We start from the raw sequence: 20,669 nt of genomic DNA, 5'->3' as shown, positions 1-20,669 counted from the left end.
GGATTTTGTATGTTAAATTACCAACATCCCTGTCATTTGAACTCTGACCTGCAGTAACTCACCGTCAGGTTTGTCGGCTGCCTGGGTCTGGGCCTTAGCAGGTGACCGAGAGGCCTTGATGCTGGGAAGAAACACACACTTCCTTAGAAACAGGTGCTATAGGGTTACCATGGTGACTCAGAAGAGGTAGAGTGGCAGTGTCTGACATCATGTTATGAGTTTTAAAAAAAACATTTCAATCGAAGGAGCATAAATGGTAAACCATTGAGAGGATTGCTCCTTAATTTCACATCTCTCTGTGCCTATACCACTACTTACAGAAAGGAAAGGTATTAGAAGGTGGACTGGGAATTTGTTGTGATCAAGTCATATTCCTCCAAACAGCACATTGACCAAAGTCTGTAGAGCAGGGGTCAGCAACAGGCCACACGGTTTTGTTTTTTTGGCCCAACAAAAATAGTAGAAGTGGAGAGGAGAGGAGAGAAGTGGAGAGGAGAGGAGAGGCGAGGAGAGAAGAGAAGGAGAGGAGAGAAGTGGAGAGGAGAGGAGAGAAGTGGAGAGGAGAGGAGAGAAGAGAAGGAGAGGAGAGAAGAGGAGAGGAGAGGAGAGAAGTGGAGAGGAGAGGAGAGAAGTGGAGAGGAGAGGAGAGAAGTGGAGAGGAGAGGAGAGAAGAGAAGGAGAGGAGAGGAGAGAAGTGGAGAGGAGAGGAGAGAAGTGGAGAGGAGAGGAGAGAAGTGGAGAGGAGTGGAGAGAAGTGGAGAGGAGAGAAGAGGAGAGGAGAGAAGTGGAGAGAAGCGGAAGGAAATATAAGGAGAGAAGTGGAGAGGAGAGGAGAGAAGAGAAGGAGAGGAGAGGAGAGAAGAGAAGTGGAGAGGAGAGAAGTGGAGAGGAGAGAAGCGGAAGGAAATATAAGAGGAGAGACTGAAATGTGAACTCTGATGTGCCTTAATAACTAACTTGTATGCCACCTGTAAATACGAATAAAATGGTTAAAATTACGAGCCTATTTGGTTTAGCCCCGGAAAAAAAAGACAGGAACCTTTTCCTCTTGCCATGATTGGCTGAGATAAATGGATGGGCTGGGCATGCCGAGAGATGAGTTCGGATTGGTCGGCCATGTAACATGCTTCTGTCTAAAACATGAGCTGCTCAGTATGTGTAGATCCATCCTTGTTTGAAAGGTATAACGTTAGTCATGGAGAACAGCAAACGCGTTGCTACTACTCTCAACAACATTGCTGACCAGAATTAAGCAGGCGCTATCAACAAAAGATAGGTGGGAAAAAGTTGTGCTGGGCTATTTTCTGAAGGACGATTGTGACATGAACATTAAATCAGACTAAGGATTTAGGGTTAATAATAAAAAATTTAAAAAAAAAAAATATATATATATATATATATATTAGGGCCTACTGAGTGGCGCAGCGGTCTAAGGCACTGCAGTAGTGCTAGAGGCAACAAGCCCGGGATCGACCCCAGGCTGTGTCGTGACTGGGAGTCCCATAGGGCGGAGCACAATTGGCCCAGCGTCATCAGGGTTAGGGGAGGGGCTTGGCTCATTGTGCTCTAGTGACTCCTTGTGGCGGACCTGGCGCCTGCAGGCTGATTACGGTCATCAGTTGAGCAGCGTTTCCTCCGGCATCCATTTCTTTCACATGAACCATCAACTTGGACAAGTGTCTTGGTAAGAATCATTCAATAATTATAAAATATTTTTTATCTGGACACTATTTTTGACATTGCTAATACACAAGTAACCGTTTCACTGTACAGTTTACACCTTCTGTATTCAGTGTATGTGACAAATAAACTTAGATTGTATTTGATATAGTGTGTGTTTACCAGAGTTTGTAATGTGAAGAACAACAGGACCTGCACCAGGATATAGGCCAAGGACTCAGTGTATTTTTACTTTGAGTTTTTCCTTATTGTAGGCTACTAGTTACACATTTTAGTCTTGAAATCTTTGGTTGTTTACTAAAACTACTGACTGTGTTTAGCACATGGCCTGACATGTGAATCCTTAAAGAGATGGGTGGGGCTAAAGCTTCAGGGGGTGTGAACGATGCTGAATGGGTGGGGCTAAAGCTTCAGGGGGTGTGAACGATGCTGAATGGGTGGGGCTAAAGCTTCAGGGGGTGTGAACGATGCTGAATGGGTGTCGACAAAGAGAACCCTTCACCAGATACCAAAACATTCAAGGGCCATTTTCTCATATGTGGCGTTACAAGTTCATCAACTTCGAAAGCAGAATTGTTCCTCAACTACAGTGTATGATAAACTATTTTGTACCTCCGAGTCTCTACTTTTATCCAGTGTAAAAAAAAATAATAAATAAATAAATAAAAAAACACTTTCAGAAACCAAATTGAGGCGGTTGGTCAAGTGTATAATTTAGGGAATCTGTCCAAGTATTTTCCTTCCCACAAAAGAGACGTGATCATGTCTCAATGTAATCAAGGTATGGCATGATTGTATTTGAAAATAATAACCTGTTTTTGGGGCTTAGTTGTGGTCAGTTTGCAGTTTACAAATTATTATAATGATGCCGATTATGTTCCGACCGTCCGTCCGTCCGTCCGTCCTCGGCCGAATCAAGTCGCCTACCCCTTCTTTAGAGTCAACAGCATTTGTCTCAGTAACAGGTGTCTACAGACATCTCTGGATACAACTACCATCTGTACATACTACATTAAAATCAACTTGTAAAAACGGCAGAGAGAACTCAACATATATTACAGAGGAATGAAAGACGTAACAGTATTTGTGATCAGATAGTAGAACAGGACCAAATATCTATTTAAAATCGTTCTGGTCGTTGTCTATCCAAATGAGACACGACGTCGTTACACCTGTTACGACCGTAACAGTGTGAACAGTGCGATAAGTTCTGGTTTTGACACCACTACTATATTACAGACAGCTTCATTATCCAAATCATCTGTGTCTGATGTAACGTGACAAGATGCAGACTTTTCTACAGCCAGTTATCAGAGTGATGCCTACTAATATATATATACATATACACATACACACACACACATCTTCCATCTGTTTGCCAAAAGTTCAATAAAAAAAAACATTGCACATTGACGCACAACGATAGTCTAGTATTGTATTGGATGGTAGAGTATTGTAGAGTGTAATGAGTATCGGATGGTGGAGTATAATGAGTACTTCATGGTAAAGTATACTGGTAGAGTATCGCAGAGGGTTAGGGTTAGTATAGTATTGCGTAGTATAGTATTGCATGGTAGAGTATAGTATTGCAGAGTGCAGTATAGTGGAGTAGAGTACAGTATAATGGAGTAGAGTGCAGTATAGTGGAGTGGAGTATAGTGGAGTAGAGTACAGTATAGTGGAGTAGAGTGCGGTATAGTGGAGTAGAGTATAGTGGAGTAGAGTACAGTATAGTGGAGTAGAGTGCAGTATTGTGGAGTATAGTGGAGTGCAGTATAGTGGAGTGGAGTATAGTGGAGTAGAGTGCAGTATAGTGGAGTGGAGTAGAGTACAGTATAGTGGAGTAGAGTAGAGTGCAGTATAGTGGAGTGGAGTATAGTGGAGTAGAGTACAGTATAGTGGAGTAGAGTGCGGTATAGTGGAGTACAGTATAGTGGAGTAGAGTACAGTATAGTGGAGTAGAGTGCAGTATTGTGGAGTATAGTGGAGTGCAGTATAGTGGAGTGGAGTATAGTGGAGTAGAGTGCAGTATAGTGGAGTGGAGTAGAGTACAGTATAGTGGAGTAGAGTAGAGTGCAGTATAGTGGAGTAGAGTATAGTGGAGTAGAGTACAGTATAGTGGAGTAGAGTGCAGTATAGTGGAGTAGAGTGCAGTATTGTGGAGTATAGTGGAGTGCAGTATAGTGGAGTGGAGTATAGTGGAGTAGAGTGCAGTATAGTGGAGTGGAGTAGAGTACAGTATAGTGGAGTAGAGTAGAGTGCAGTATAGTGGAGTAGAGTGCAGTATAGTGGAGTAGAGTGCAGTAAAGGAAGCAGAGAAAGATAAATGACAAATAGGAGGAGGTGTTTTCAGAAGTTTTATGAGGACATCAGTACAAGATATATTTATCGTTCTTATCAAGAGGGAGGGGTCTAAAGAACAAAGGGAGAGTTCAGAAAACAGAGAAAAAGAGAGAGCAGAACTCAGAGCTAAACTCAGAGCTAAGAACAGAGCTAAGAACAGAGCTAAGAACAGAGCTAAGAACAGAGCTAAGAACAGAGCTAAGAACGAGTTTACAGATCAACAGGAGATGAACTAGAACTACAGAATCAGAATAAAGAATGGAACAGGAAGAACAGCGCTGTTCCAACAGCTGTCCGCCCCCCTCCCTGTTTAGATAACTCTGAATAACACATTTTAATAGGAAGAACAACGCTGTTCCAACAGCTGTCCGCCCCCCCCCCCCTCCCTGTTTAGATAACTCTGAGTAACAGTTTAATAGGAGGAACAGAACAACAAAGCAGACTGGGGTCCGATACATTCGTCAAATACTGTAGAAGTCTTGAGGTGGACTTGATTTGGATTGTTCCGGGACAATGGGACCAATAGAACAGTCCCGAAATGCAAATTCCCCCCCACCCGTACCTCAGGATTTTGATCAATCAATCAATCAATCAATCAATCAATCGTATTTGACGTATGTGCCCCAGGTCTGTTACACACAAGGTGATCCACAAGATGTTATCAACACTAACTCCTAGTCAAGGAGAAGAAGGGAATCTGACAGTCAGACAGGCTCAGTATGCAATGGTTCCACGTATGGCTTAGTGATCATAGATTCCTCTATTTTATATATATCTTTTTAACTTGTTTTTTCTTCCTCCTCTGTATGTCTGGGGTGTGTGTGTTGTCGTCTGGGGTGTGTGTGTGTGTGTGTGTTGTCGTCTGGGGTGTGTGTGTGTGTTGTCGTCTGGGGTGTGTGTGTGTGTGTGTGTTGTTGTCTGGGGTGTGTCGTCTGGGGTGTGGCTGTGTGTGTGTTGTGTCGTCTGGGGTGTGTGTGTGTTGTCGTCTGGGGTGTGTGTGTGTGTGTGTGTGTGTGTGTGTGTGTGTGTTGTCGTCTGGGGTGTGTGTGTGTGTGTTGTCGTCTGGGGTGTGTGTGTGTGTGTGTGTGTGTGTGTGTGTGTCGTCGTCTGGTGTGTGTGTGTGTGTTGTCGTCTGGATAATCGGACTATTGTCGTTTTAGTCGTTGTCGTCGTTCTGATGGCTATCGATCGCTAGGGCTCCGGCCCGGCCCTGCATGTTGCCGTGGTGATGCTCAGGACTTGATGTTGAGAGCGCGTGCGGACCTCTCGTGGTGCCAGTCCCTCAGACGGGCGTAACGGGGGCTCTGAATCTCTGTAAGGAACTTTTCCCTAACCACCCAAGAGAGAAGAGAAGAGAAGAGACAGGAAATGAAGAAAGACAGAGACAATTCACGAAGCAGTGGGAAAACTACATCACAACTCAATACGGGGACAGAAAATCTACTAAAGTGGTCCTGAAACAACACCTGTATAACTCACACACCAAACCACCTGTATAACACACCAAACCACCTGTATAACTAACTCACACACACTCACCAAACCACCTGTATAACTAACTCACACCAAACCACATGTTGAAGCTTAAAGATGGCTGTAACACAGACTATGCCAGAGTCAGCTGTAGACATCACACACAGGCATAGTTATATTATATAGCTTTATAAACACACAGGTTTTATAAACACACAGGCTTTATAAACACACAGGCTTTATAAACACACAGGCTGTTTACCTGGCCCTCTTCATTGTCTCATCGTCTGGGTCCTGCACTGAGAGAGCCAAGGGGAAACACAGTATCAGAACGCCCAAAGGACATTGTCCACATCACTCACTCTCCCCCTCTCGACCACTGACAACCCCCCCCCCCCCTCCCTCACCCTCTCCGACCTCGCTCCCTCACCCTCTCCGACCTCGCTCCCTCACCCTCTCCGACCTCGCTCCCTCACCCTCTCCGACCTCGCTCTCTCACCCTCTCCGACCTCGCTCTCTCACCCTCTCCGACCTCGCTCTCTCACCCTCTCCGACCTCGCTCTCTCACCCTCTCCGAACCTCGCTCTCTCACCCTCTCCGAACCTCGCTCTCTCACCGACTTACTGTAGTCGGTGCCTGTGAGCTGGGCCAGCATACGGAAGGAGCGGGACTGGGTAGTGCCTGTGCGGGGCTGCCAATCCTGAGTGTCCTCGATCAGCCTCTTCTTGCTGCGGTCGTTGGGGATGAACATGGGGATGCCATCCACCCGCAGACCGTGCCTAGTACACACCCCAACGTCACCACAACGTTAATATAACGTTAAACGGACCATGCACAGTACACGCTCAACGTTCCAACAACGTTAACATAACAAACCGTGCCTACACACAGACATGACGTTATCACGTGGTTGGAAACCACCATGACGTGAACCCAGCGACGTTTATCCCCGGTCAAAAGTAGTGCACTACATATGGGATAGGGTGCCATTTTGGATGCATCCCATGTCATATTCAACCGACATGAAATACCAGTCAAAAGTTTTGGACACACTTACTCAATCAACAGGTTCTCTTTATTTAAAAGAAAACTATTTTCTACATATGGAGTCATGTAGCAACCCCCCCCCAAAAAAGTGTTTAAGATTCTTCAAAGTAGCCACCCTTTGCCTTGATGAATACTTTGCACACTCTTGGCATTCTCTCAACCAGCTTCACCTGGAATGCTTTTCCAACAGTCTTGAAGGAGTTCCCACATATGCTGAGCACTTGTTGGGTGAGACTCAACTTGTGAAGGTGGTAAATTACATTTTAATGGCATCAGACCAAGGCTCTGCATCTGTCCTCGTGCTCCTAGACCTTAGTGCTGCTTTTGATACCATCGATCACCACATTCTTTTGGAGAGATTGGAAACCCAAATTGGTCTACACAGACAAGTTCTGACCTGGTTTAGATCTTATCTGTTGGAAAGATATCAGTTTGTCTCTGTGAATGGCTTGTCCTCTGACAAATCAACTGTACATTTCGGTGTTCCTCAAAGTTCCGTTTTAGGACCACTATTGTTTTCACTATATATTTTACCTCTTGGGGATGTCATTTGAAAACATAATGTTAACTTTCACTGCTATGCGGATGACACACAGCTGTACATTTCAATGAAACATGGCGAAGCCCCAAAATTGCCCTCACTAGAAGCATGTGTCTCAGACATAAGGAAGTGGATGGCTGCAAACTTTCTACTTTTAAACTCGGACAAAACAGAGATGCTTGTTCTAGGTCCCAAGAAACAAAGAGATCTTCTGTTGAATCTGACAAATAATCTTAATGGTTGTACAGTCGTCTCAAATAAAACTGTGAAGGACCTCGGCGTTACTCTGGACCCTGATCTCGCTTTTGAAGAACATATCAAGACTGTTTCAAGGACAGCTTTTTTCCATCTACGTAACACTGCAAAAATCAGAAACTTTCTGTCCAAAAATGGAGAAAAATTCATCCATGCTTTTGTCACTTCCAGGTTAGACTACTGCAATGCTCTACTCTCCGGCTACCCGGATAAAGCACTAAATAAACTTCAGTTAGTGCTAAATATGGCTGCTAGAATTCTGACTAGAACCAAAAAATTTGATCATATTACTCCAGTGCTAGCCTCCCTACTCTGGCTTCCTGTCAAGGCAAGGGCTGATTTCAAGGTTTTACTGCTAACCTACAAAGCATTACATGGACCTATCTCTCTGATTTGGTCCTGCCGTACATACCTACACGTACGCTACGGTCACAAGACGCAGGCCTCCTAATTGTCCCTAGAATTTCTAAGCAAACAGCTGGAGGCAGGGCTTTCTCCTATAGAGCTCCATTTTTATGGAATGGTCTGCCTACCCATGTGAGAGACGCAAACTCGGTCTCAACCTTTAAGTGTTTACTGAATACTCATCTCTTCAGTGGGTCATATGATTGAGTGTAGTCTGGCCCAGGAGTGTGAAGGTGAACGGAAAGGCTCTGGAGCAACGAACCGCCCTTGCTGTCTCTGCCTGGCCGGTTCCCCTCTTTCCACTGGGATTCTCTGCCTCTAACCCTATTACAGGGGCTGAGTCACTGGCTTACTAGGGCTCTTTCATACCGTCCCTAGGAGGGGTGCGTCACTTGAGTGGGTTGAGTCACTGATGTGATCTTCCTGTCTAGGTTGGCGCCCCCCCCTTGGGTTGTGCCGTGGCGGAGATCTTTGTGGGCTATCCTCGGCCTTGTCTCAGGTTGGTAAGTTGGTGGTTGAAGATATCCCTCTAGTGGTGTGGGGGCTGTGCTTTGGCAAAGTGGGTGGGATTATATCCTTCCTGTTTGGCCCTGTCCGGGGGTGTCATCGAATGGGGCCACAGTGTCTCCTGACCCCTCCTGTCTCAGCCTCCAGTATTTATGCTGCAGTAGTTTGTGTGTCGGGGGGCTAGGGTCAGTTTGTTATATCTGGAGTACTTCTCCTGTCCTATCCGGTGTCCTGTGTGAATTTAAGTATGCTCTCTCTAATTCTCTTTCTCTCTTTCTCTCGGAGGACCTGAGCCCTAGGACCATGCCTCAGGAATACCTGACATGATGACTCCTTGCTGTCCCCAGTCCACCTGGCCGTGCTGCTGCTCCAGTTTCAACTGTTCTGCCTGTGATTATTCTTATTTGACCATGCTGGTAATTTATGAACGTTTGAACATCTTGGCCATGTTCTGTTATAATCTTCACCCGGCACAACCAGAAGAGGACTGGCCACCCCACATAGCCTGGTTCCTCTCTAGGTTTCTTCCTAGGTTTTGGCCTTTCTAGGGAGCTTTTCCTAGCCACCGTGCTTCTACACCTGCATTGCTTGCTGTTTGGGGTTTTAGGCTGGGTTTCTGTACAGCACTTTGAGATATCAGCTGATGTACGAAGGGCTATATAAATACATTTGATTTGACTTCACTCTGCAGTCCAACTCATCCCAAACCATCTCAATTGGGTTGAGGTTTGGTGATTGTGGAGGCCAGGTCATCTGATGCAGCACGCCATCACTCTCCTTCTTGGTCAAATAGCCCTTACACAGCCTGGAGGTGTGTTGGATCATTGTCCTGTTGAAAAACACATGATAGTCCCACTAAGTGCAAACCAGATGGGAAGGTGTATCACTGCAGAATGCTGTGGCAGCCATGCTGGTTAAGTGTTCCTTGAATTATAAATAAAATCACTGACAGTTTCACCAGCAAAGCACCCCCACACCTCCTCCTCCATGCTTCACGGTGGGTACCACACATGCAGAGATCATCTGTTCACCTACTACTCTGCATCTCACAGACACGGCGTTTAGAACCAAAAATATCACATTTGGACTCATCAGACCAAAGGACAGATTTCCACCGGTCTAATGTCCATTGCTCATGTTTCTTGGCCCAAGCAAGTCTCTTCTTCTTGTTGGTGTCCTTTAGTAGTGGTTTCTTTACAGTATTTTGACCATGAAGGCCTGATTAAATCTGTCTCCTCTGAACAGTTGATTTGGGCTGCAATTTCTGAGTCTGGTAACTCCAATGAACTTTTCCTCTGCATCAGAGGTAACTCTGAGTCTTCCTTTCCTGTGGCGGGCCTCATGAGAGCCAGTTTTATCATAGCGCTTGATGGTTTTTGCAGCTGCACTTGAAGAAACTTTCAAATATATTGAAATTGACTTACTTAAAGTAATGACGGACTGTCATTTCTCTTTGTTTATTTGAGCTGTTCTTGCCATTATATGGCCTTGCTCTTAAACCCAATAGGTCTATATTCTGTATACCAACCCTACCTTGCCACAACACAACTGATTGGCTCAAACGCATTAAGGAAAGAAATTCCACAAATTAACTTTTAACAAGGCACACCTGTTAATTGAAATGCATTCCAGGTGACTACCTCATGAAGCTGGTTGAGAGAATGCCAAGAGTATGCAAAGGTGTCATCAAGGCAAAGGGTGGCTACTTTGAAGAATCTCAAATATAAAACATATTTTGATTATTTTACATTTTTTTGGTTACTACATGATTCCATATGTGTTATTTCATAGTTTTGATGTCTTCACTATTATTCTACAATGTAGAAAATTAAAAAAAAATTAAAAAAAGCCCTTGAGTAGGTGTGTCCAAACTTTTGACTGGTACTGTATGTCCTCCAATATGTCCTCTGACACCGTGTTAATGTGTCCCCTCTAACATGGCTGTCTGACACCGTGTCAATATTTCCCCTCTGACACTGTGTCAATATGTCCTCTCTGACACCGTGTCAATATGTCCCCTCTAACATGGCTGTCTGACACCGTGTCAATATGTCCTCTCTGAAATGGCTGTCTAGTGACCAGCGGTCAAACAGGCTGGACCATAATGCATCTGTCTCTTACTTCTCGTGTTGGTAATTCTGGTGGTCATACAAAGGCTGATCCTCTCTGTAGGCGGGGAGGAGGAAGGAGGGAGGGAGGAAGGTAGGGAGGAAGAAGGAAGGAGGGAGGTAGGGAGGAAGAAGGAAGGAGGGAGGTAGGGAGGAAGAAGGAAGGAGGGAGGTAGGGAGGAAGAAGGAAGGAGGGAGGTAGGGAGGGAGGTAGGGAGGGAGGTAGGGAGGGAGGTAGGGAGGGAGGGAGGGAGGGAGGGAGGGAGGGAGGGAGAATGGTAGGAGGAAGAGGGAGACGGAATGGACAGAATGGACAAGAAATTACACAAGAAAGAGAGAAATACTGTTAGATGAAGAATTCTGAAGAATGATCACTGATTAGTCAATGATTAATGAACTTATGTTACTGTTACTACTGGTAAGAGAAAGACCTTCACTAATCATTACTAACCACTAGCTCAGATACTGACAGGAAAACTAACATTTAACATTCAAGTAAAAAGGAAGTAGAAAGAGAGTTTACTGACTTCTCATCCATCTGCGGGGTGAAAGAAGAGAAGAAGAGAGAAGGAGATGGGGGGGGGGGGGGTCAGTTTGGAAGAACAAAAACAACAATAGTTGCAGAGAACAGTCAACAGCGAGGAGACAGAGATGCAGAGTATCGTGCAGTGGGGTGAAAACACACACAGGCTTTCATTGTTGACGGGTTCTGTCAGGGAGACGCACAGCACGGGGCGTTCTGACGACGCAGACTCAGTGACTGTCACACAAAACTCGCAGGCAGGCTGTGTGACAGTCACCCGGAGTCCTCATCTTCCTCTCACTGATCTACAACAGATCCGGGTTCAAGTTGATGGCTGTATTGACCGATTACCTCACTGCTAAAACAATTTATTTATTTCACCTTTGTTCAACTAGGTAAGGTCATTGAAAACACATTCTTTGACAATAATTATCTGGCCCACATATTTATTCCATCAAATGGTGTAAAATTCCAATATTTATGCGCAGAACCGAACTTATTTTACGACGGAAAGTCAAATACAAATGACTTGTTCGACATGTTGTGATGTTACTTATTATACAAACAACTAAAACTCCTCCAGTCTACACAGAATACCCCATCAATGTATAAAAAAACAAAACAGAAACACCTTATTTACATAAGTATTCAGACCCTTTGCTATGAGACTCGAAAATTGAGTGTTCACCAATGTATAAAAAAACAAAAACACCTTATTTACATAAGTATTCAGACCCTTTGCTATGAGACTCGAAAATTGAGCTAAGGTACTTCCTGTTTCCATTGATCATCCTTGAGATGTTTCTACAACTTGGAGTCCACCTGTGGTAAAATTCAATTGATTGGACATGATTTGGAAAGGCACAAACTTGTTTATATAAAGTCCCAAAGTTGACAGTGCATGTCAGAGCAAAAATAAATAAATAACTATGAGGGCGAAGGAAATTGTCCGTAGAGCTCCGAGACAGATGTGGCGAGGCACAGAAGGGTACAAAAATATTTCTGCAGCATTGAAGGTCCCAAAGAACCCAGTGGCATCCATCATTCTGAAATGGAAGAAGTTTGGAATCACCAAGACTCTTCCTAGAGCTGGCCGCAACGGCCAAACTGAGCAATCGGGGAGAAAGGCCTTGGTCAGGGAGGTGACCAAGAACCCGATGGTCACTCTGTCAGATCTCTAGAGTTCCTTTTAAAAGGCACATGACCCCGCTTGGAGTTTGCCATCTCAGACAATGAGAAACAAGATTCTCTGGTCTGATGAAAGCAAGATTGAACTCGTTGGCTTGAATGCCAAGCGTCACGCCTGGAGCAAACCTGGCACCATCCCTACGGTGAAGCACTGTGGTGGCAGAATCATGCTGTGGGGATGATTTTTCAGCGTCAGAGACTGGGAGACTAGGCAGGATCGAAGGAAAGAGGAACGGAGAAAAGTACAGAGAGATCCTTGATGAAAACCTGCTCCAGAGCGCTCAGGACTTCAGACAGGGGCGAAGGTTCACCTTCCAACAGGACAACGACCCTAAGCACACAGCCAAGACAACGCAGGAGTGGCTTCGGGTCAAGTCTCTAAATGTCCATGAGTTGCCCAGCCAGAGTCCAGACTTGAACCCGATCAAACATCTCTGGAGAGAACTGAAAACAGCTGTGCAGCGACACTCCCCATCCATCCTGACAGAGCTTGAGAGGATCTGCAGAGAAGAATAGGAGAAACTCCCCTAATACAGGTGTGCACAGCTTGTATCACCCAAGAAGACTCAAGGCTGTAATCACTGGTGCTTCAACAAAGGGTCTGAATAATGTGATATTTAATTTAATTTTTAATAAATTAGCAATCATTTCTAAAAACCTGTTTTTGTGGTTATGGGGTATTATTGTGTGTTGATTGAGAAAAACAAAATTATTTGTATCCATTTTCGAATAAGGCTATAACATAAAAACTAGAAAAAGTCAAGGGGTCTGAATACTTCCCGAAGGCCCTGTATGTCCATTGCGTACACACTTCAATAACGACACAGTAATACGGTTGTGCAATTGGACGGATTCATCATGACAGCAGGGGAACCTCTGTACAAATACACCAGACCTGCTAGTATACAACATGCCTAGACATCGGACACATTCCCTGCTTTGTTCTGTATCACCCAGCCTTGCCAAACTAGCTAGTACGCCCATAGACTGGATAACTACTGTTATAGTGGATAGACCTCAAATTCAACCTGTTCTCCTGAAGAATGAATACCTTCTAGTGAAAAGACCTCAAATTCAACCTGTTCCTCTGTAAAAAAAAAAAAAATCCCTTCCAGCAGGGTTGGAATATATTCCATGAATGTTGTTTTGGGGGGGAGAACATCGTTTGCATCCATTAACTAGCCTAGCTTTTGTTTCCTGACCAGCACTGTCCCAGAGTCCGACCTCGTTCTGGAGCGGCCGGGGGGCAAGACAAAACTACACCAGTATCATAGTTTACATATCGGTGAATCGCTGAAACATATGAAATAGGTGTGATAGTGTAGTCAATGTGTAAAAACCTACTTCCAAACATTTCATAGTCAGGTTCTGATTGGTCAACAAGCTTATTTGATGCGTTTAAATAGTGTTATTTTGACGTCCATCTTTTTTCTTTACATACAAAAGACCCGAACGAACAAGAGTCCATACAACCCTGCCCTCTAGCAAGTCACAGATTAGACCTGAACTGGAACGGCAGTCCATACAACCCTGCCCTTTAGCAAATCACAGATTAGACCTGAACTGGAACGGCAGTCCATACAACCCTGCCCTTTAGCAAATCACAGATTAGACCTGAACGGGAGTCCATACAACCCTGCCCTCTAGCAAGTCACAGATTAGACCTGAACGGGAGTCCATACAACCCTACCCTTTAGCAAATCACAGATTAGACCTGAACGGGAGTCCATACAACCCTACCCTTTAGCAAATCACAGATTAGACCTGAACGGGAGTCCATACAACCCTACCCTTTAGCAAATCACAGATTAGACCTGAACGGGAGTCCATACAACCCTGCCCTTTAGCAAATCACAGATTAGACCTGAACGGGAGTCCATACAACCCTGCCCTCTAGCAAGTCACAGATTAGACCTGAACGGGAGTCCATACAACCCTGCCCTCTAGCAAATCACAGATTAGACCTGAACAGCAGTCCATACAACCCTGCCCCTTAGCAAATCACAGATTAGACCTGAACAGCAGTCCATACAACCCTGCCCCTTAGCAAGTCACAGATTAGACCTGAACAGCAGTCCATACAACCCTGCCCCTTAGCAAATCACAGATTAGACCTGAACAGCAGTCCATACAACCCTGCCCTCTAGCAAGTCACAGATTAGACCTGAACTGGAACGGCAGTCCATACAACCCTGCCCTCTAGCAAATCACAGATTAGACCTGAACAGCAGTCCATACAACCCTGCCCCTTAGCAAATCACAGATTAGACCTGAACAGCAGTCCATACAACCCTGCCCTCTAGCAAGTCACAGATTAGACCTGAACTGGAACGGCAGTCCATACAACCCTGCCCTCTAGCAAATCACAGATTAGACCTGAACAGCAGTCCATACAACCCTGCCCCTTAGCAAATCACAGATTAGACCTGAACAGCAGTCCATACAACCCTGCCCCTTAGCAAGTCACAGATTAGACCTGAACAGCAGTCCATACAACCCTGCCCCTTAGCAAATCACAGATTAGACCTGAACAGCAGTCCATACAACCCTGCCCCTTAGCAAGTCACAGATTAGACCTGAACTGGAACGGCAGTCCATACAACCCTGCCCCTTAGCAAGTCACAGATTAGACCTGAACGGGAGTCCATACAACCCTGCCCTCTAGCAAGTCACAGATTAGACCTGAACCGGAACGACAGGACTCCTCCGTATGATTTAGTCTCTGTCATAAGGAAAGCAGCTGTGTGAAGGAGTGGCAGTTTAGATTCCGGTGGGAAACCTAATCCACTAAAGTCACTGGAGGAAGACTGATGAGGGAAAAAGACGACTAAACTACGTCTTTAAAAACTCTTCACAACAACTTTGTACTGCTTCTTTAAAAAACTCTTCACAACAACTTTGTATGACTTCATTTAAGAGATTCAAAATAGTCTTATGAAGAACACAGGTTGAATTTTAAGCTTTTTTTCCACGAAAGAGTCAACTGTTTCTAGTGTTATAAACCCTCATTTCTCAGTATGACGTGCTTGCGACACCGAAAGCATGAGAAGAGCTATACAGAATACAGACGCGGTCTTAACTGTTGATAACATCTTCATGACGCGTCATATAAAGTTGAGTTTGAATAAACTAGTGTTTTTTTTTTTTTAACCTCTCTCTCTCCATGAAGTGTTTTAGGCAGTGGAAGCATGAGAAGAGCTATACAAGGCAGGCTTTCAGGTCCGTGTGACTTCTCCAAGCAAGGCTCGTAAAACACATTCTGACAGCTCAGCAGATTCTAAACGAAAGGATCCTGAGCACAGCACAGCACAGCACAGCTAAATACAGCCGCAAACAACATCTAGACCTCACCAAAAAGACGTTAACCCTTCCTATCCTATCCCATCCCCGACACGGTGACCAAAGGCCGTAGACTATGTACTAAGTATCAGGCATGGAATAAGGGTCGCAAGATCCTGCGAACTTTCCCAGAAATCCTGATCAGACTATTCTAGATTTCCTACTTTCTCCCTTCTGGAATATTCCAACCAACATTTGGAAGAAAAAAAAACAAAAACATACAGTAACACTTGGTCAGACCTCCCCCGTTCCCCGTCGGGGCACGGACTCTACAAGGGTGTCGAAAGCGTTCCACAGGAATGTTGGCCTATGTTGACGCCAATGCTTCCCACAGTTGTGTCCAGTTGGCTGAATGTCCTTTGGGTGGTGGACCATTCTTGATACATATCGAGAGTTGCAGTTCTTGACACAAGCCGGTACACCCAGCACCAACTACCATACCCGGTTCAAAGGCACTTAAAATATTTAGTTTTGCCCATTCACCCTCTGAACGGCACACAATCCACGTCTCAATTGTCTCAAGGCTTAAAATCATTATTTAAACCGTCTCCTCACCTTCAATCTACACCGGATTTAACAAGTGACATCAACAAGGGATCATAGCTTTCACCTGGTCAGTCTATGTCATGGAAAGAGCAAGTGTCCTTAATGTTTTGTACACTCAGCGTACAGGGAATATAGTGCCATTGAGGACACAGACTAAGTCATGTTATAGGTGACCAGTACACCTCTCACAGAAAAACCACGTGATAACATGAAAACACACATGTGATAAACATGAAAACACACATGTGATAAACATGAAAACACACGTGTGATAAACATGAAAAACACACGTGTGATAAACATGAAAAACACACATGTGATAAACATGAAAACACACATGTGATAAACATGAAAACACACGTGTGATAAACATGAAAACACACGTTCACATGAACATCACATTCGATGAAATCCAAGGGTCCTTTTCAGTCGACGTAGAACCTTCTGTTTAGAACCGAACAATGACATTAAGTAACCCCTTGTAAAGCAGTATACAGGTTCTCCCCCCTTCTGCGGTGGGTGTCGCGTGGACACTGAACACAGTTAGGAAGAGGGAGACATGTAACAACTTCTGAAAGCCATGACTTCCATGTCAGACATGACATCAGTCTTACAACATGTTCCAGTTTAGTTAACCAGCTTTTTAAACTGTTCCGTTCTGTTAACGCAAGCCAGAGATTAAACAATTTATTAGTCCCAAATGGCACTCTATTCCATATTTAGTGCACTACTTTTGACCAAGGCCCTCTAGTAGTGCACTCTATAGGGAATAGGGTGCCATTTGGGACCCAGAAATGGACAGGGGTATTATAAATAGAGGGAGCTCTGAGTTACAAAAACATCACCCTGGTGCGGGACGTTCCCCAATGATGGAAGAGGGGCCTGAATGAAACAGTTTGGGACGACCCCCCGGTCAAGACAGAACACACACTGCTCTTCCTACCAGACCTAAATGAGATAGTTTTTTTTTAAAAGGAGCACTCTTGGACCTTTTAGACAGACGAACAACATTGTCACTTAGGAATGTTGACGACACTGTGGAGAGAATTTGGCTGATGGGAAGTCAAATTTTGATATCCTGTATTCTACTCAACAGTCTGGTCCCAACAGACCAGGAGAAGACATCTTCTGATCAGATCATCATTTGGGCTCCCGAGTGGCACAGCGGTCTAAGGCACTACATCTCAGAGCAAGAGGTGTCACTACAGTCCCTGGTTCTAATCCAGGCTGTATCACATCCGGCTGTGATTGGGAGTCCCATAGGGCGGAGCGCACAATTGGCCGGGGTAGGCCCGTCATTGTAAATAAGAATTTGTTCTTAAAAACGGACTTCTCAAGTTAAATAAAAATCAACTTTACGACAACTCAACCACTCTTAAAAATGTGCGGTCATCAATTTCTCCTCCCCAGAGAGTTACCTGAATGATTCAGATCTGAAATAAAATAATGAAATCACCAGTTCCACAGGAACCCAGAGTGACTTGTTTCACAACCCAAACACCGGGAAAACATTTGGTCTTTGAGATTTGATTTGGTTTGCATGGTTGTTTGTTTGTTTGTTTGTTTGTTTGTTTGTGTACCTACCCGTTGTGTGGCTGTAGCATGCTGACGGGGACCGGGGTGTTAACTTTAGGGGCGTACGTCACTGGTTTAATGACCGTGTTACCGCCGCCCGGCGTGAATGGCCGCGCCATCTTGTTGATAGCGGTGCTGGGGGCAAAGGAGTATTTGGGCTGAGCGGAGGCGGGGGCGAGTGAATCCTACAGGGTGTGAGAGAGAGAGGGGGCGGGGGGGGAGAGACACGGCAAAAAACCACAGCAAATAACATGCAGTTAGAGAAAACACACACATGAAAATAAATAAGTGTGGTAATGTACCACACACACACACACACACAGTATCAAATATCTGCTCCAGTTGTGTTAGCCTCAACATGGCTCAGAACATCAGAACCACAGTAGGTGTTGCCAAGGCCAGCTCTGTCTCTCTGTGTGGAGAGAGGAGAGGCCGAAGAAGTGTGAACACACCCAACTGTCTGACCAAATGGCACCCCATTCACTATATAGTGCACTACTTTTGACCCGTTGACTACCCACAGTAGTGCACTACCTAGGGAATAGAGAGCCATTTGGAAAGCAACCATGTCATCTTGGAAAGCTGGAGTTTGTCCCACTGAGGATCTTCCTCGGTCTCTGTTAGCTTGGTGCAACTCAATTACTTAACACTTTCCAAAAATGTTCACTGAACATAGAGTTGCACAGTGTTTTTTCCTCAGCTAGGATTTCTCAGTGTGTCAGAGAGGATGTTATGATGGGGTAAGATGTTTAGATGCCTTCCAATACAAATAATATTACATTTCTGTAATAGGGTTTGAACTATGAACTTGGCAGGATAACGTTATCGTAACAGTTTTCATTATGTTGCCTTGAGTCTGGGATTGTACAACGCTGTTTAGGGTCACACGTACACGTGTATAATCAAATCAAATCAAATGTATTTATATAGCCCTTCGTACATCAGCTGATATCTCAAAGTGCTGTACAGAAACTCAGACTAAAACCCCAAACAGTAAGCAATGCAGGTGTAGAAGCACGGTGGCTAGGAAAAACTCCCTAGAAAGGCCAGAACCTAGGAAGAAACCAAGAGAGGAACCAGGCTATGAGGGGTGGAGATTATAAACCTAGAGAGGAACCAGGCTGGGGGGTGGTCAGAATCATACTGAATCAGAATGACTGTGGAGACTTTAAATGCAAGGTGAGGGTGTAAGTTGTTAAGAGACACCACTAGGAGCCAAACAGGGTCAATTCCTCTCATCCGACACCACAATGCAATATTACCAGCCTTGTAGGGGAAACGGTATCTGAGCATTGTCATAGACAGGGTAATAATGTTCTGGACTATGAAAGACGGAGGACTTGACTGACTGCTTAGTCACTGCCTAGTGAAGACAGGGATCTGTTGATTCACATTGCAGAAGCATCACCATTCACAGGGTTTCAGGAGGTGTGAGGTTAAGACAGACACAGACATTAAAAATGCAAAAATGTGAAACCCCTTTTCCATGTATATCTTACTACTTTTGACCTGAGCCCTGATAGAGTAGTGCACTATACAGGGAATAAGGGTGGTGTTTGGGATGCAACACCAGACACTCTTACCTTCTGATCGCCACCCGCATGGAAAGCTCTGAAAGAAAAGATGGGAAAATAAGGGTAAAAAAAAAAAAAGAGTTAGTGCCAGTAGATCCTATAAAACCCACCGCAGTAGATCCTATAAAACCCACCGCAGTAGATCCTATAAAACCCACCGCAGTAGATCCTATAAAACCCACAGCAGTAGATCCTATAAAACCCACCGCAGTAGATCCTATAAAACCCACCGCAGTAGATCCTATAAAACCCACCGCAGTAGATCCTATAAAACCCACCGCAGTAGATCCTATAAAACCCACCGCAGTAGATCCTATAAAACCCACCGCAGTAGATCCTATAAAACCCACCGCAATAGATCCTATAAAACCCACCGCAGTAGATCCTATAAAACCCACAGCAGTAGATCCTATAAAACCCACCGCAGTAGATCCTATAAAACCCACCGCAGTAGATCCTATAAAACCCACCGCAGTAGATCCAATAAAACCCACCGCAGTAGATCCAATAAAACCCACAGCAGTAGATCCTATAAAACCCACAGCAGTAGATCCTATAAAACCCACAGCAGTAGATCCTATAAAACCCACTGCAGTAGATCCTATAAAACCCACCGCAGTAGATCCTATAAAACCCACAGCAGTAGATCCTATAAAACCGTAAATTTATATGAAAGTCTGAATACATTATTTTCTGCATTTGAAAAAAACTTCTCAGAAAGTTAAGGTCTTTGTTCTGTGTAAAAATAGCCCTAGTTTGTTGCATTTCCATATTCAAGGAGCAGTGTTCAACGTGGACCTCATTATGGACTTCTGAAAACAGTTCTGAAATAGAAACATCAACTTCTCAGGGTCTAACTTGGTTTAATTTGCAGGAAATTCTATGTATACTAGACAGTCTGTGGTGTATAGTTTGTTTTCATTATAACATTGGTTAGTTTTGAAGAACATGCTTGGAGAATAAATGTTATTATATAGGCTAAATTACCCTAATCCAAAAGAAACAACAAAATATGTTTTTTAAAAATAAAAAAACAACGGGTTTTCCGATGTCTTAAAATGCAGGGAACTAAATCCATCAAACAAATTTATACGTCTCAATTTAAGTGTTAAATATGCACTCATCCAAAATATCCAAGGTTAGAATTACACCTGGTCTCCCAAAAATAGTAATGTGAAGCCCCATTACATCCCAACACTGAGGCCCCATGTACCTCATTTTTACTTCCCAACACTGAGGCCCCATGTACCTCATTATTACTTCCTAAAACCGAGGCCCCATGTACCTCATTATTACTTCCTAACACTGAGGCCCCATGTACCTCATTACTTCCCAACACTGAGGCCCCATGTACCTCATTATTACTTCCCAACACTGAGGGCCTCAATAATGAGATACCTAGGGCCTATGTGGGTAGGGTACCTGACATTCAAATGATAATTCTCTAGGCTATATAATAGGAGTGCCTCTCCATAGCAATCACAGGCATCCCTCTCAATCCCTTTAACAGTCCTGTCCTCCGTCCCTCTCCTATAACAGTCCTGTCCTCCGTCCCTCTCCTATAA

The 20,669-nt window shown here is 44.4% G+C and overlaps 1 protein-coding gene across 3 annotated transcripts in view; it reads right to left on the bottom strand.

Annotated features, from left to right (window-relative positions):
• Positions 1-20,669, bottom strand: part of LOC110487794 (PDZ and LIM domain protein 7) — a 71,092-nt gene that overhangs the window by 15,483 nt on the left and 34,940 nt on the right. For all 3 annotated transcript variants that reach the window (XM_036943536.1, XM_036943538.1, XM_036943537.1), the window contains 3 exons: positions 19,114-19,141; positions 17,540-17,715; positions 63-121 (listed from right to left, as the gene is read on the bottom strand). In XM_036943536.1, coding sequence (XP_036799431.1) covers positions 63-121; positions 17,540-17,715; positions 19,114-19,141 — 263 coding nt within the window. The remainder of the gene's footprint in view (positions 1-62; positions 122-17,539; positions 17,716-19,113; positions 19,142-20,669) is intronic.

This window comes from Oncorhynchus mykiss, chromosome 14 (genome assembly GCF_013265735.2).
Source record: "Oncorhynchus mykiss isolate Arlee chromosome 14, USDA_OmykA_1.1, whole genome shotgun sequence".
Taxonomy (NCBI): Eukaryota; Metazoa; Chordata; class Actinopteri; order Salmoniformes; family Salmonidae; genus Oncorhynchus; species Oncorhynchus mykiss.
Note: the sequence above shows the minus strand (reverse complement) of the source record. Positions and strands in the feature narration are given on the sequence as shown.